Source organism: Drosophila biarmipes, chromosome 3R, assembly GCF_025231255.1.
Source record: "Drosophila biarmipes strain raj3 chromosome 3R, RU_DBia_V1.1, whole genome shotgun sequence".
Taxonomy (NCBI): Eukaryota; Metazoa; Arthropoda; class Insecta; order Diptera; family Drosophilidae; genus Drosophila; species Drosophila biarmipes.
Genome location: NC_066616.1, coordinates 12,207,202 through 12,223,313, shown reverse-complemented (window position 1 = coordinate 12,223,313; position 16,112 = coordinate 12,207,202). Strand labels below are relative to the sequence as shown.

General features: G+C 52.4%; 1 protein-coding gene across 2 annotated transcripts; it reads left to right on the top strand.

The window, feature by feature from the left end:
* Positions 1-365: 365 nt before the first annotated feature.
* On the top strand, positions 366-16,073 carry LOC108031496 (ubiquitin carboxyl-terminal hydrolase puf). 2 transcript variants are annotated; one of them, XM_017104990.3, is made up of 20 exons: positions 366-771; positions 850-1,887; positions 2,163-2,874; positions 2,937-3,840; positions 3,918-4,804; positions 4,942-8,214; positions 8,289-8,475; positions 8,537-9,189; positions 9,256-9,379; positions 9,440-9,627; positions 9,684-9,954; positions 10,019-10,201; positions 10,436-10,835; positions 10,898-11,003; positions 11,770-11,941; positions 12,022-12,212; positions 12,275-12,627; positions 12,689-13,658; positions 13,721-14,058; positions 14,142-16,073. In XM_017104990.3, exons 1-20 carry the CDS (start codon positions 729-731, stop codon positions 14,873-14,875), a joined length of 11,727 nt encoding a protein of 3,908 aa, XP_016960479.1. In that variant the 5' UTR covers positions 366-728; the 3' UTR covers positions 14,876-16,073. The 2 variants fall into 2 exon arrangements, with proteins under 2 accessions (XP_016960479.1, XP_016960478.1); XM_017104989.3 differs by having other exon boundaries at positions 14,112-16,073.
* The last annotated feature ends 39 nt before the right edge of the window (positions 16,074-16,112 follow it).

Below are 16,112 nucleotides of genomic sequence, written 5' to 3'. Positions count from 1 at the left end.
GGGTCAAGAATGAGAGTTTCATTCAGTTAAAATTTAATAAGGACTATAACCTATTTTAAGCAATCAGATTTTTCAACAAGGGAGACAAGTGTTCAAATGGCTTCTTGTTTGCAGACAATTTCAAAACTTTGAAAAGTGGCTAAAGACGATGTCTGTCTGAACAGGACCTCAGGTAGGGTATAAAACAGTTTACTGTCAAATAGTTGCCCTTGTTTTTTTCAAGTGTAACGCAGATAAAAAGAGATACCAGCATTTAATACCGGCGTGGAGTTGCCAACTCTTTGCGAGACCGGTACTGGCACACAGGGTGATTGCTGCCAAACGATAAAAACGCCTCCTGGTATCGATATCGAAGAGCGATAGGCGCTCAACTCTGGCTCTTGCTTCGATTGTGATTGTATATATATACATATATATCCCCACCATATATATATGTCCGAGTGTAGAATTATCATTTTTTTGTTGCCGAAAAACAGTGTTCCGTGTTGAGAGGCGAGGGCGCCATCCTAAATGGCATTGCACGACCGCCGGGAGCGAGCCGAGCGACCAACGAAAAGCGAGAAGAGCAAGTGCCCGCAACCGAGACCGAGAACGAGCCCGAGACTCCGCCAGCGACAGCGAATCCCAGACTGCGACTCCGCTCCCTAGACGGCCAGGAGTCGTCGCCGCCGCGAAGGCGGCCCTAACCCCTGGAAGCCCCCAACTCGGTCCGCAGCCAGTGGAGCACCATGTGCGAGGTGTGCGCCGACTTCCAGAATCTGCTGGAGCTGTGTAAGTGAAAAGTGCCCCGCAAAAAGCGAACGACCGAAACCCCTGCTCACCCTTGGTATCCCGATTCCCCTCTTCCAGACGAGGTGCGCGTGGCCAGCTCGGATCTCAAGTTCCAGCTGCTGCTGAAGAGCGAGATCGAGACCACCTTCAACTACATCCAGTCCTGGCCGCAGCGCCAGTGCATGTGCCTGTACCGGGACACCAAGAACTACGACCGCTTCAACCTGGTGGTGCAGTCGCTCATCTGTCTGACGGTGCAGCACCTGAAGCACATTGACCACTTGATCGAGAACTACAAGCGGCTCACGGCCAGCGCCGCCCAGGTGGTGGCCCAGGCACAACAACAGCGAGAGCAGCAGCGGGACGAGGCGGCGGCCCAGGCGGAGGGCAAGGATGCCTCCAGTCCGTCGGAAGAGCCCAAGAAGGATGAGCCCTCCGGCTCTTCCGGTGAGGAGGCCCAGGGCTCCGGCGATGGGCCACCCAAGAAACCGCCGGTGGGCCCCTGCACTCCCCCTCCTCCGCCAGCGCCCTCGACGCAGCACAAATCCCACCTGCAATACACCGAGGAGCCGTGGATCCTGCCCGAGGTGGAGAAGCTGCTCGTGCTCGTGTCCAAGGTGTTCCTACTCAACTTCCCGCTGTACATCGCCCACAAGCATGGCATGCACTCGCGACTGGACGACCTACAGGCGGAGGAGGCCCACCATTTGGCCCTTATCTGCGATCTGCACGACAACGACCTGCCCATCTTCCTGCTGCGCAATGTGAGCCTTTTCTGCAACTCGGGCGGATTCGGCGCCATGTCCCTGTGCTTCGAGCACCCCGATCTGCCGGTGTCCACCGCCCACTCGATGACCGCCGCCGTCTCGAACGTGAAGCTCTGGCTGAACTACCACTGCAACACGCAGCTATTCGTGCCGCTGCGCAGCCGCATTCTGCAGTACATGTGCAAGCTGTCGGACCAGAGCCTGCGATCCGCCGCCACCCGCGCCATGGCCGACTTCGTGTGGTCCTCCATGCGGGACCCACTGGACGTGGCCGTCAACTTCGACACCGAAGGACTGGCGCTAGCCTTTAAGTACTTCACATCGACCACGCTGACCATGCGTCTGGCAGGTAGGTCTTCTGTTCACGGAACATGATTCTAGTCCTAATGCAAGAGCCGGATCTTCTTTTCACCTCGAATTTATTTATTATCAAATATTAATTTATAAAATAGAGTTTATTTACTGTACGCTAAGAGTTGGTGTCAACGAATGGCACTTTATTTAGCCTTCGAGTCGAAAAATGTAAATAGTTGCAAAGAGTGTAAATTATACATAATATCAAAATTAAACATTTAATAATGGCAACATCAGAAAGTAGTATCTAATATCTCGAATATCTTCCAGGCATGGCCCAGATCAACGCACACATCAACCTTTTTAATGAGATCTGCACCACAGAGACGGTCAACGAAGTGGAGTTGTTTGGGCAGCGCATCGCGAACTGGTTGACCGAGAACCATATTGTGCAGCACCTGTTTGGTCCGAATCTGCATGTGGAGATCGTTAAACAGGCGCACGTGCTGCTCAACTTTTTGGCGGTGGAGAACCAGATATCCGAAGAGGACATCAAGCTAATCTGGCAAGCCACCCAGCTGAAGCACTGCTCCAAGACAATCTTTGACATCCTGCCGTCGCTGGTGAAGAATCTGTCCTCCCGTCCTGCTATGCACCTCTACTCACTGCTCTGCCGCATGGATCCCAAGGAGCACACCGAACAGAGCATCTACATTGCCTCCGCGCTCACAAAGCAACTGTGGACGCGCGATTGCTCGCGCAGCCAGATGAACCTGATGCAGGACCATCTGCTGGGATCCAATGTCACCGCTTCCAGCTCCGACAGCGGCAGCATCGAGGGCAGCAACACGGAGGACGACCACGTGGGCGCCGACGACAGCAGCATCGCCAGCGGTGGAGGCGGCGTTGGTGTCGGCAACAAGAGTCCAATCGATGGAGTCACTCCATGCAAGCAGGCCCGGCATAGGCGGCACATCTGCGATCCCACCACCGAAAAGGGCAAACAGATAAGTCCTGAGGATATGGCCAAAGTGGACATGGTGTAAGTACATCTATTGCTTGTTTATTTTGTGAGCTTACTATTCTTAAACCTAATTTATCCAGAAATAATCGAATCGTGAACATCATCGACAACACCAGCAGCGAGGAGGAGCTGCAATCGCGGGCCGCCCTGGAGCTACAGCTGCATCGCAGCCGCAAGAAAAGCAATAAGCGACGCCGCCAAAAGGCCAACAAGCAGATTATTCTGCCACACGAACTGGTCGAGATCTGGGATGGAGCTGAGGATGTGCCCAGCAGCGACGAGGCAGACGCCGACGGCGATGGGGACGGCGAGGGCGAACTTCTGGCAGATAGCGATGAGTGCAGCGATGGAGCAACAAGTCAGTTGGTGCCCGCCGCCGTGCTGAAGCATCTGCAGGGCGAGGGGCCCTACATCCGGGCCATTGAGACCAACATCAGCGAGCTTCTCAGTGGCGCCGAGAACGACGGCAGCTACTCCTCTCCGATGAGCAACAAATCTGAGAAGAACCTGGCCGACTTCGATGACGAGGACGTGTCGCCCTGTGAAGAGGAGCTGGCCCAGTTGGTCAGCTCCCGCGCCAATTGTCGGGACGTTCCACCTGCCTTCGCCGCTGCTGCCGCCGCCATGATGGTGGCCCAGTCGGCGATGGCTCTGCAGAAATCCGGGGAGTCCAACGTGGCGGCTGCTGCAGCTGCTGTTGCCGCTGCTGCGGCAGCCACTGGAACTGCCCAGCAGACGTTGGTGGCGATGAATCGGCAAGCCAGCGTCGCCGCAGCCGCTGCCGTGGTGGCAGCGGCCAAGGCAAAGTCGGATTCCGATGTCGACCTAATGGAGGTGGCTTCCGCTGGCAAGCACCACTCGCCCAAAGCGAGCCAGGGTAGCTCTACTTCTGGAGGTACACCGGTGCAGCCCTCCTTTAAGCTGAACGATGTCTGCCAACCGGGGAACACACTGCTTTGGGATCTGCTCCAAGATGACAAAATTGTAAGTTACTTTAAAACTTTAACCATTACTAAAATTAAATCTCTCGATGAAATTCTGATGGACTTTTCATCTTGCAGGGCCAACTTGGGGAATCTCTGGCTCTCGAGGCGGAGAAGGCACTGGCCACACTTCTGTGCTTCAACATGGACCGCCAACTGCGAACAAAGTTCATTGAGGGCTGCCTATACAACGTGGCCAACAATAGGAGCGTTATTGTCAGTCTGCGACTGCTGCCCAAGCTGTTCGCCTCGTTCCAACAGTTTCGGCCCTCCGACACGCATTCGATGACGCTGTGGGCAGAGCGAAACCACCGGATGATGCAGTGCTTCTTCAACAATATACGCCACTATGCGCGTCGCCATGCCGAGATACTGATCACCCAGAACGGGGAGCAACAGCAGCAGCAGCTGGGCGGCCAGCTTTATTCCCACAAGACGCAAGTCTCTGTTCGCCTGCAGTTCCTATCGTCGATCTTCTCGACGGTGGGATCGCCGAAGAGCTTCCGCCTCACGCTGGAGCAGCTAGACGCGCTCTGGGAGTGGCTGGCCCACGATCCGGAGTGTGCTGATTGCTACTTCTCCTGGCTGCAGGCCCAAGCCAAGGGCGGTGACCAGCATGCTCTGGGCATTGAGGCACTGCAACACCTGTATCTGAAGAAACTCCCTGAGCTGCGACCTGAGGAGTTCTCCATGGTGGCACTGGGACTGTTTCAACAGCTCTGCAGCTTCGCCCGCATCGCCATGGCCGAGTACGACAAGCACAGTGAGCAGATCTCGGCCAGCGCCAGCGCCGTTGGCATGTACCACCTCTGGAAGATCGCACTGCGCGCCCAGAGCAACGATGTCTCCTTGGCGGCCATACAGTACATCAACATGTACTACATGGGCCAGCAACTGCGACTCGAAAAGGAGTTCGTTTCCCAGTGCATGGAGAACCTAGTTCAGGCGGCCACGGCCCTGGAAAGGTGAGTGGAAAGTCGCTACTCCCTACTTCGGATTGTAATTGTTAGATAGTTCATAAATAAGTTGAAGAAAAAGTAGTTTTGCAATTGGACGAGCTTAACAAATATTATTAATGATGGTTATTTCTTTACCCTTTCAGCATCGATGACGAGACTGCCTTGATGCGAGTACAGCGCGGTCTGCTTTTGCTGAACACCCACCTGGATACGTTCCGGCGTCGATATGCCTTCCACCTGCGCCGCTGGGCCATCGAAGGCAAAGGCATTGGATCGCACAGCAACCTGAAGAACGAGGGAGCAGGTCCGCCCCTGCGGATCGTGCTGCAGCAGGCAGGACTCTCTGAGAAGAGCCTGTTGCAGATGCACGCCTGTGACCTCATCGCCGACCTCAAGGCGGAGGTGTCCAAGTGGTGGGAGAGTCTGCAAACTGGACTCGCTGCTCCTGTGCTCGGTCTGCTTCTCAGCGATGGCCCGCTACGCATTATCACCCAGGGACAGGAACTGACCTCGGATTACGATGAACGAAGCCTTGGAGATGCTGGCTTTAAAGATAACCAGATCGTTTACGTGTCGTTGGGCGGACGCGGAGCCAGGCGAAAGGAATCCAATTTGGAGCACCCTTCAATGCTGCCCCCGCCCCCCAAGGAGTGCTTACCCACGGTGCTCCTCCTGCAGCCCAAGTACTTCGAGAAGCTATTCTGCCTAATGCAGACACTGGGAGATATGCAACCACAAGCGTCGACCGTTAACCCCCAGCACCACACCAAGGCTCAGTTGCTGTCCCGTCGCGTGTGGGATATCCTTGCCATGCTGCCCACCAATCCGCACATCCTAGACTCCTTCAAGGGTCTCGTCACGGACCTTAGCGAACTGGAGCAGCTGGATGCTGGGGGAGAGGAGGAGCAGCTAGCCACAAAGCGCAAACAGATCAAGCAGAAATTCAAAGATCTTCTCGATCCAAACAACCTGCAGAAGTTCATGTACTCGCTGCATATTGTGGAGAGCCTGGCTCTAACCAGTTCCAGACGCGGCGAATCCAACGGAAGCCTGGCCATGGGACATCCATCGGAGCAGGCGCGAGGCAAGAAGTCCTCAATGGGGAGACGGCGAAACAGCAACGAGCAGCCGCCGCCACCGCCACCAGAGGCCAAGCAAGGCAAGGAGCAACTGTGCGAGCTGGAGGCTCCATTAACGCCCACTCCCGCATCTGGTTTGCAGGATGTGGAGACGGAGGCTAGCAGTAGCAGTGGCGGCGACAAGGAAAATCAACCGAAGCAGCATAGCAAACGGCAAAAGAAGAGCGAAGCTTTGGAGCAGGAAAAGGAACGTCCAGTGGGTTGCTCCACCCCGCCATCCCCTGCTCCTCCACCACCTCCACTTTCCGTGATGGAAAGAGGCGACAACAAGTGGAGTGAGGCGTTCGTCAAGTGCGGTGGCCTTCGGCATCTCTACGAGATCTTCAGCGGTGGCCAACTGCAACAAAGCGCACATCCCAAGGAGCTGGCTTTAAATGAATGGCGCCACGATTGCCTGGCCAGTCTGCTGCGCATACTCTGGCTTTTGGGATTCGAGGAGCTGCAGTCGGCGGATGCCCATGTTCTTATGTCACGTCCGCATCCGTTTATGCTGCAGTTGATGGAGGTGCCAGAATGCCTGACGCGTCTCTCATCGATCCTTAATGACGAAGTTCACCAGCAACATCAGGCGTCTTCGGCCAACCCACTGGTGTTCCCATATCAGTTCCAACACTTGCGCACCGGATTCTGGGGCAGAGCGCAGCTTATCCAGTTTGCCATGAACATCCTGGTGAGCTTTGTGCACGCCTCAGCGGAAGCTAGAAGGCTTCTTTGGGCGCAGTCGGATACCGATCACTGCCGTTGGCTGCAGAAGTTCATCCTGGAGGATCCTGAACCTGCTGTGCGCCGTGAGATTTGCGCGGGCCTTTACCGTATTTGCTTGGGCAACGCGCACAGTTATCGCCTCTTGTTGGCTCCATTGCTGCACAAACTGATCGCCCTGTTGCCCTTGGCCGAACAGATGAGTTCTGGCACCCAGCCCACGCAGTTTCTGCTCTCCGAGGAAGGCAAGGATCCATACGGACCCGCCTGCCGCGACTACTTCTGGCTGCTGGCCAGGTTAGTGGACACTCTCTCCCCGGAAATGGTGGCCGAGGAGCACATCGACATTGAAATGTTGTGCGAAAGCATCTCGCAAAGCATTCTCACCCGGGAATATTACGAGCTGCGGCATGGCTACCAGGACGATGGATTGGTGGGACTTTTGAACCTTATGTCCAACTTAATCAAGTACGACACCACCTTCAAATACACCCCAAAGGCATTGTCCTTCATTGAGCAGCTTATTGGATTCCTGTTCGACATGCCCTCGCCGGCGGATCGCCAAAAGCCGAAGTGTAAATCGGCGTCGTCTCGAGCATCCGCCTACGATTTGCTGGTTGAGCTGTGCCGTGGCTGTGCCACCAATTACGGCTATCTGCACGGACGTCTCTTGGCTCAGCACAAATCCGGGCCCAAGCAGCCGTATCCCTGGGATTATTGGCCAAGAGACGAGGGCAGATCGGAGTGCGGTTACGTTGGACTGACTAATCTTGGAGCCACTTGCTACATGGCCTCTTGTGTCCAGCACTTGTACATGATGCCTCAAGCGCGAGCAGCCGTTTTGCGAGTTCCACCCACGGCAGCCCGTAAGCACGGACCCACTCTCCTCGAGCTACAACGAATGTTTGCCTATCTGCTGGAATCGGAACGGAAATCTTACAATCCTCGAAGCTTCTGCCGGGTGTACCAAATGGATCACCAGCCGCTGAACACGGGCGAGCAAAAGGATATGGCGGAGTTCTTCATCGATCTGGTGTCTAAACTGGAGGATATGACGCCCGACTTGAAGCACCTGGTGAAGAGGCTCTTCTGTGGCTCCTTGAGCAATAATGTGGTCTCCCTGGATTGCGGTCATGTCTCCCGAACGGCTGAGGATTTCTACACTGTGCGATGCCAGGTGGCAGACATGCGCAATCTTCAGGAATCTCTGGACGAGGTCACCGTAAAGGATACGCTAGAGGGCGACAACATGTACACCTGCTCCCAGTGCGGCAAAAAGGTTCGAGCTGAGAAGCGGGCCTGCTTCAAGAAGCTCCCCCAGATCTTGTGTTTCAACACAATGCGCTACACGTTCAACATGGTCACCATGCTCAAGGAGAAGGTCAACACCCACTTCTCCTTTCCGCTGCGACTGAACATGTGCCACTATGTGGAGAAGACCCTCATGCCGCAGCAGTACAAGGAGGAGCGAGAGAGGCGCCAGCGGGAGAACGAAGGGGCGGATGCTGGAGGCGATGAGAACGACAACGAAAAGGCGGAAGCGAGTCTAGATGCCGATATTGAGGAGTGCTACGAGTGAGTACATTGGCTTCATATAAGGATTTTTTTCCGAACAAAACTGATGCCTTTATCGTTTATCTCCCCTCCAGGTACGAGCTAGTGGGTGTCACTGTCCACACGGGTACGGCGGATGGGGGCCACTACTACAGCTTTATCAAGGAGCGCACGAAGACCAGTTACCATCCACACGAGCGCTGGTTCCTCTTCAACGACGCCGAAGTGAAGCCCTTCGATCCATCACAGATAGCAGCCGAGTGTTTTGGCGGCGAGATGACGGTAAGTAAATGGGTTCTCTAAAAAATGTATCGAAGTCTCACGTTTGGATTTCAACTTGCAGAGCAAAACCTACGACTCAGTGACGGAGAAATACCTGGACTTTAGCTTCGAAAAGACCAACTCCGCCTATATGCTGTTTTACGAGCGCCGGTTGCCAGAGCATTTGCAGCGCCGGCATTCCGAGCTGCTAGTGACACCAACGCCCAGTCCCACCGTGGAGGAGAAATCCGAGGCAGAGGAGCCCACTAAAATGGAGACCAGTGCTAGCGATATTAAGACAGATGTGGATGTGGAGGCGGAAGATGAGGCGAAGGACAAGGAGCAGCCAGCCAAGGAGGAGAAAGAATCCAAGGAGACCGACGTAAAGGAAGAGGTCGCGGAGGTCAAAGTGAAAGAGGATGAGCCTGAGAAAAAGGAAACTGATTCTCCATCAACAGAGAGTGAAAAGAAATCAGAGTCGGATGAAAAGGCCGCAGAGAAGACGACCGATAGCAGTGAGGAGAAAAAGCAAGCAACAGCCAATTGTGATAATCATAAGCCAAGCAACAATAGCCACAACAAAGCCAGCAATGACCAGCAGCCATCCACGTCGAAGGCTGCCCAGAAGCTACAACTATTTCGTCCATTGTTGAACAAGGAGCTGGAGGATTGGATCTGGCAGGACAACCGACAGTTCCTGCAGGATCGCAACATCTTCGAACACACATACTTCAAGTAAAGTTTACCCTTGCTATTATTCTGGTATTTTACTTAGCTACAAATTGTTTTCTTCATCGACAGCTTTATGTGGCAAATATGTGGGCACATACCGCAGTCGTTAATATCGGAGGCGGATGTCACCTGCATGGCAGCCAAGTTGTCGGTGTCGTTCTTTATTGAGACTTTTATTCATGCCAAGGAAAAGGTGGGTTAACCCGCGGTGAAACTGGAAAGAGTGTGTCATCATGTTACCTTCTTTGTATAGCCCACCATGGTGCCCTGGGTGGAGCTGCTGACCAAGCAGTTCAATGCCAGCCAGGAGGCCTGCGAGTGGTTCCTGTCGCACATGTCGCTGGAGCCCTACTGGCCGGTACAGGTGCTAATCCAGTGTCCCAACCAAATGGTGCGCCAAATGTTCCAGCGTTTGGTTATCCATGTCATCCAGCAACTGCGGTAAGTAGAATAATGTATCTCTTTGATTTCCACTTATGAATTCATTGTCCCAACAGCGCCTCACATGCCGATCTGTATCTGGATGTGGAAACGGACGAGGATGACAAGGAGTTGATTGGTCAGGCCTCTTGTGTGACCCGCTTCATCGGCTCGCTCATCTCGCTGCTGGAACACGGGGCCCGAGCGAACTTGCGCCACCTGTCCGAGTACTTTGGACTCTTGTGCGAGTTCTCGCGCATGGGTGACGAGGAAGCCATGTACTTGCTGCGCATCGGTATACTCAAGAGCCTGGTGGACTTCTATCTGGGACACAAGCAGACGGACAGCGTTAGTTGACCAGGGTGATTCGCACCAAGGATGATTATTTATTGGATTTCTTTCTCCCAAGCAGATAGACATAAGCTCCGACAACGAAGACAACTCCTCGGACGAGGCCCTGTCCGTAGAAAAAATGCGTCCCGCCTCTCTGGACAAAATGATTGCTCTGTGCGCCAGCCTAGTGGAGAGATCGCGAGGAGCCGACTTTCGGCTGCGGCTCTCGCCCAAAGACTTTACTGCAATCGCCGGCGGCAAGGTTATACTCAAAAAATTTGGAAACGCTGTCTTTTCCGTTTAATCAATCCACCATTCAAGCATGCCATTTCCAATACCCAGCACCTCACCAATCAATCCACCAGCACCACCATTCCAAAACCGAATTCCCATAAAGTCGAGATAAAAAAAATTCCATAAAAATCCCATTACCACTTGTGTTTCCTGTGTTCAAAGTTCTTAGTTTTTTGTTAAATGTTCCGCTTATATTTCGTAGGGCTTTCCATTTTTGTACCAACAAATAAAGGACGGCATTAATCCGCACCAGACCAAGCATTTAATCCACGCGCTGTGTCGCTGGGACGAACGCCTGGCCACCCAAATCATCGGCATGCTCTTCGCCTCGGTGACCAAGCACACAGAGCTGTGCGCGCCCTTCTTCAAGCTGCTCACCCTGCTCACCGAGACGCAGGGCGGCCCGGTGGGCCTTCCCTGCTTCACCCAGCTTATCCTGCCGCGCATGTGGGACGCAGCCGAGTACTGTCCACAGTCCGTACTCGACTGGCTCTCGCTGCAGGCCACCAAGAACAAGATCGCCCACGCCTGGATCCTTCAATCTGCAGAGCAATGGCTCGAGCAATTTCTGCTGGCCCATGATAACACGCGCGTGCGGAACGGTAAGATGTCGGAAGTTTCCGATCGGGGGTTAATCCTACTGATTCCCCCGGCTTCATTCCAGCTGCCGCCTTTCTGCTGGTGGCACTGGTGCCATCGCAGCCCTTCCGGGCCAACTTCCGCGCCCACTCACAACACAAGCTGCTGGCTCTCAATCCGCACAGCTATCGGTAAGTTATTCGGGATACATTTTTATACCCTTGCAGAGGGTATAATGATTTCAGTCAGAAGTTTGCAACGCAGTGAAGGAGTCGTTTTCGACCCCATTAAGTAGATATATTCTTGATCAGCGTCACAAGACGAGTCGATCTAGCCATATCCGCCTGTCCGTTCTGAATTTCGAACTAAATTTTATCAAAATCGGACGACTATATCATAAAGCTCTCATAGGAACAATCGAAAAATTAGTGGTAAAATAATATTGAAAAATTATATCTTCGGTGTTTTTTAACTAATAACCTCCTACGCTTGGAAATAACATTTTTTATTTGGCTTTGAATTTCGAATTAAATTTTATCAAAATCGGATGACTATATCATATAGCTGCCATAGGAACGATCGGAAAATTAATAGGATAACATGAAATAAAAAGTATATCTTTCGTGTTTTTTAACATATAACCTTATGAGCTTGAAAATAGAATTTTTTAATTAGTTCTGAATTTCGAATTAAATTTTATTAAAATCGGACGACTATATCATATAGCTGTCATAGCAACGATCGGATAATTAGTGGGAAATAGCTTTGGGGCTTTTTGACATATTATCTTATAATATTGGGAATATACATTTTTATACTTTTAAGAATTTCGAATTCAATTTAATAAAATTATTGATTATTTTTTATAGCTGCAAGGGTAACAAACTTCGGCTTGCCGAAGTTAACTTCCTTTCTTGTTATACAATCCCTTTAATTGTCTTAATAAACTTCCGGCAGCGACATAAACAGCGATGCCCAGACGGTGCTGCACCAGGTGATTACGCTGCTCCTGCGACTGTTGCGTCCTGCACGCGTCTATGCAGACATCGGAGCCCATGGCACCACCAAGCTGACCGCCTACTTCAACCTACTCAGCTATTGTATGGTTTCAAAGACTGAAAAACTAATGGCAAGTTTGGCAGCGGCACTTCCTCCTCATAATACCCATCTGTTCCGTACTAAATGGGCCCTTCTTTTTGCCACTTGCAGATAGGTTCGTTCATGCGCTCCCTGTGGGAGCTGTTCCATCCACGCCTCTCGGAGCCCAGTGTTCCGGCCCATCACAACAAGCACGCACTCTTAACCTTCTGGCACCATTCGCTGGTGGACTGTCCGGAGAATGCTGCCCAGGTGGCCAACTGCCCGGAGATCACGCGCAACATTGCATTTAATTATATACTGTAAGGAGTTTATTACGTCTGCCCTGCCAGAAACTTGTTTAACCACAGTGATAACTTCTTAGGGCCGACCATGACGACGCTGAGATAGTCACCTACAATCGCTCCATGCTGCCCGCCTACTACGGACTGCTCCGACTGTGCTGCGAGCAGAGCAGAGCCCTCACCCGCCAGCTGTCCCAGCACCAGAACCTCCAGTGGGCCTTCAAGAACATCACCCCACATCCCACGCAGTACGCAGCCGCCGTGGACGAGCTCTTCAAGCTGATGGCGCTGTTCGCCACCCGTCATCCGGATGCCAGTGAGCAGGAGAAACTCGATGTGACCCAGTTTAGGAGGGCAGTGATTGTGTCCTACACCAGCAGCCTAGATGCTCGTGTCTCGTGGTCCACGCTGATCAGTGCTCTTAAGATACTAGGTAAGAAAGGGTTTAGAAAATTGAAGCAAAATTATATTCGATGTATTTGGTTTTTCTTCAGTGGACAATGAGGAGGACCGCACTATGGTGATCTTCAATGGCGGCATTGAAATGTGCTTTGAGGCGCTGCACACGCTACATTCCATGCATCACGAGGCCACCGCCTGCCATGTGGCTGGGGACCTGTTTGACCTCCTGGGCGAGATGCTGCTCCTCCTGGCCACGCTGCGCACCCGCACCGACAGCCCGGCACAGAAGAAGCAGCAGCAGCAACAGCAGCAGCTGGAGCAGCAGTTGCAGTTGCAACAGCAACAGATGTTGCAGAAGCAGCAGCAACAGTCGCAAAGCCAAACGCAAGCACCGCAGACGCCGCAGCAGAAGGAGAAGCAGCTGCAACAGCAGATGCAGCAGCACCTGCAACTGCAGCAGTTGCAGCAAATGCAGTTCCAGCAACAGCATTTCCTGCGCCAGCAGCACCAGCACTCGGCCCTGGCCAAGGCTCTGCCGGATGCAGTGAAGCGGCTGGCCACGCTGCTAAACACCTTCAACTCGCCGGAGATCAGTCGCATGGCTTTGGAGGTACTCAAGGAGCTGGTGCGCAACACCAGCCTGGAGACCATCAGCATTCTGGCGCCCATCCTGATCAATTGTCATCTGTCCGTGGCGAATGCGCCCAATGCGATTGGTCCGCTGGGACCGTACTTCCCGCGTCGCGGCGCAAAGCACACGCCCTGGCCCCTGGGAGCCAAGAACTCACCCCGTCCACCGCGTCCCATGGTACAGATGTGCATTGCTCTGGCGGAGCTCACACCACGCGGTCTCGATGCGGACTACGACGTTCAGGTGGAGTCCTTCTACAGACCGTACCATGACTTCATCGATGTCATGATGCGCATGTGTGTCAACACGGGCACTCTGAACGACACGCTGGTCAAACTTCAATGCTTGGTGGCCATTGAGTCCACGCCACTGCACTTTAATTACTTTCCAAAGTTCTGGGTGGGCATACACAACAATGCACTGACGCACAAGTAAGTGAAAGTTGTTTCTTAATAATATTGCACAACTGAAACATTCATTTATCTTTCCTTAGATACGTTGAGTTGCTGGTGAAGAATCAATTGCTAGTGGAGTACCTCCACAATGTCCTGAGGGACGAGCGCAGCATGTTGAAGGATGCCTGCGTGCGCGAGTTTCTGGAGCTCTACTACCACAAGGTTGCTGCCCAGCTACCGGTGGCCCGCATGATCTACACGATCAATTATGGGATGCACTCCAAGGATGACATCGACGAGCTGTGCGGCGATCTGTTTGCCATCCGTATCATTGCCCAGGCCACCGGAGTGCCGGCCTCAGTGCGCAAGGAGCTGAGAGGATCTCTGCGAGCACTGCAGAACAAGAGCGAGAGATTCAGGAAGGAGTCGGAGCGGGGTAAGTTATAAATTCTAAAACTTATTGGAATATGAAGTACGCTGAAATTTCAGAGCTTTTATCACCGTCTCCACTATTCGCAGATCCGTTTCCTAACAAGAAGCAGAAACGCGACGCGCAGAAGGACAAGGAAAAGGATCAGACCCCGTCGGAGGGCGAGAATGCTAACTCAACGGACGCCGACAAGCCAGCAGATGTGTCCATGGAGTCCAGCGGCAACTCGGAGGCAGTAACGGACAGCACCAAACCACCCACTCCCGCCGGCAGCGACGATGAGCAGATGGAGAAGACGTCAATTCCCTCGTCCGACGACGAGACCGAGCTGGAAGATGAGCTGCAGCCGACGCCCAAGCGCAACAAGATGGCGTCGAACAAAAAGACCGCCCAGGATCGCCTCAACGAGGAGCGCGAGAAGCGTTTAATCACGCTGATCACTATGGAATCGTACATTCAAAGTATTTTCGCCATCCTCAAGCGGGATTCAAATGTGCCGAGTGCGGGGGCCACGAAGGAACCCAGCGAGGAACCATGCGGCGAGGCTTCCACATCGGCGGCGGCCGCTGTTAAGTTGTCACGTCCCAAGGGAGCTTGCACCCCACCCGAGCCGATGCCCGAGGCGAGCGATACGCGGTGCAACATGGAGACGGAGACCGGGGCGGAGGAGGCATCAACGAAGGCGAGTCAGACCAATGGCAGCCAACCGACCGAATCCCCGCCAGCGACCAGCAGCGCAGACACTGCCCCCACGAATCCCTCGCCCGCTCCCTCTGCCGCCGTTGCGTCCACGTCCCAGGCGGCGAGTCCTACACAGATTTAGTTGTCATTCAACGATTTGCTCAGCATTTTGTTTTTCGGCAAGCCACTGGACTGATAATGGGCGCCGGGGGCTGACCACGTCTGAGCTCCTAACCTGTAAGAATTTTGTGGCCAAAGGTCATTGTTAGGTACACGTAAGCAACCCAAGGTTGGTGCTAATGGTTGGCTTGGGCGCGAGCCCAGGCACACACACACAAATCAGACAGACTAGTAATGGCTGCCTAATGTCCCTTTTCGGGTAGATAGAAAGTGCTAGAGGTCTATTTTCCGAAAATAACAGATACGGAAAGTGGAAACTGGCTTGGAGCTAATAGATACTTAGTTAAGCCCAACAACAAATAGCAATGTAACACACACATTCAAGCCCCACACGCAAACACCCCCCATAAACATGCCCGACCCGACCGGCCCACAATTATATTCAATATATAGATATAAATGTAACTAATTTAAGACTACGATGCACGCAACGTCCCCGCAGAGAAGAGAACCCGTAAACGATCCCCTTTCAAACGGATAGTTAAGAGAAAAGTTTAAACAATCCGATGGAGAAATTTGTTATGCCAAAAAAAGGAAAGCGGTGAAGCTAAAGTTGAATCGGAGGCAGCATTACAAACTACAAATTGAATGTTTGAACGAGAGCAGTTGAGGAAGATCAATGAAACGGCTTACGAGACGCTAATATCTATATATGTTGTATTAGATCGATTAAGTATCATTTATAAAACGATGCTAAGAACATTTGCTTACCTTCTTTTCTCGCCTTTCCTACCTACCCCAAATGCACTTAAGCGATACGTTAGAAATGAACAGATATTATTATAATAGAACTTAACGAAACATTTTAAATCTTGGATGTGTTAACATATGTCATAATCATTTTCAATGTAAATCGCATAACGCAAACCAATCGAACAGTGTTTAGTTCACATCCGATAAGGATAAAATGTAATGTTTAGCACGTAAGGAGTGTAGAGAGTCGTTGTCCCAGGTGAAACACAACAGGACAACAATGATAACTTTAAACAAAGTAACTGGCCAGCCCCAGAAAGGGTCGCGTATATTGATAGTTCTAAGCCCACACACATAAGCGATCGAAATCCCCACAATGTAATGTTGAAAAACAAAAAATCGGAAACTAAATCACACCCAAACAAATCATGAGAATAATAAGTTTAAATGATATGTAATTGAAACAAGTGGAATGGTTTTTATGGGGCGGGGGTATTCGATGGCAT

What these genes read in the sequence shown, in the direction of transcription:
- LOC108031496 (XM_017104989.3), top strand. Translation starts at nt 729, where the DNA reads ATGTGCGAGGTGTGCGCCGACTTCCAGAATCTGCTGGAGCTGT. An exon ending in ATGGCCAAAGTGGACATGGT is followed by an intron (nt 2,875 to 2,936) that starts GTAAGTACATCT and finishes TAATTTATCCAG; the next exon opens with AAATAATCGAATCGTGAACA. An exon ending in CTCAATCCGCACAGCTATCG is followed by an intron (nt 11,004 to 11,769) that starts GTAAGTTATTCG and finishes AACTTCCGGCAG; the next exon opens with CGACATAAACAGCGATGCCC.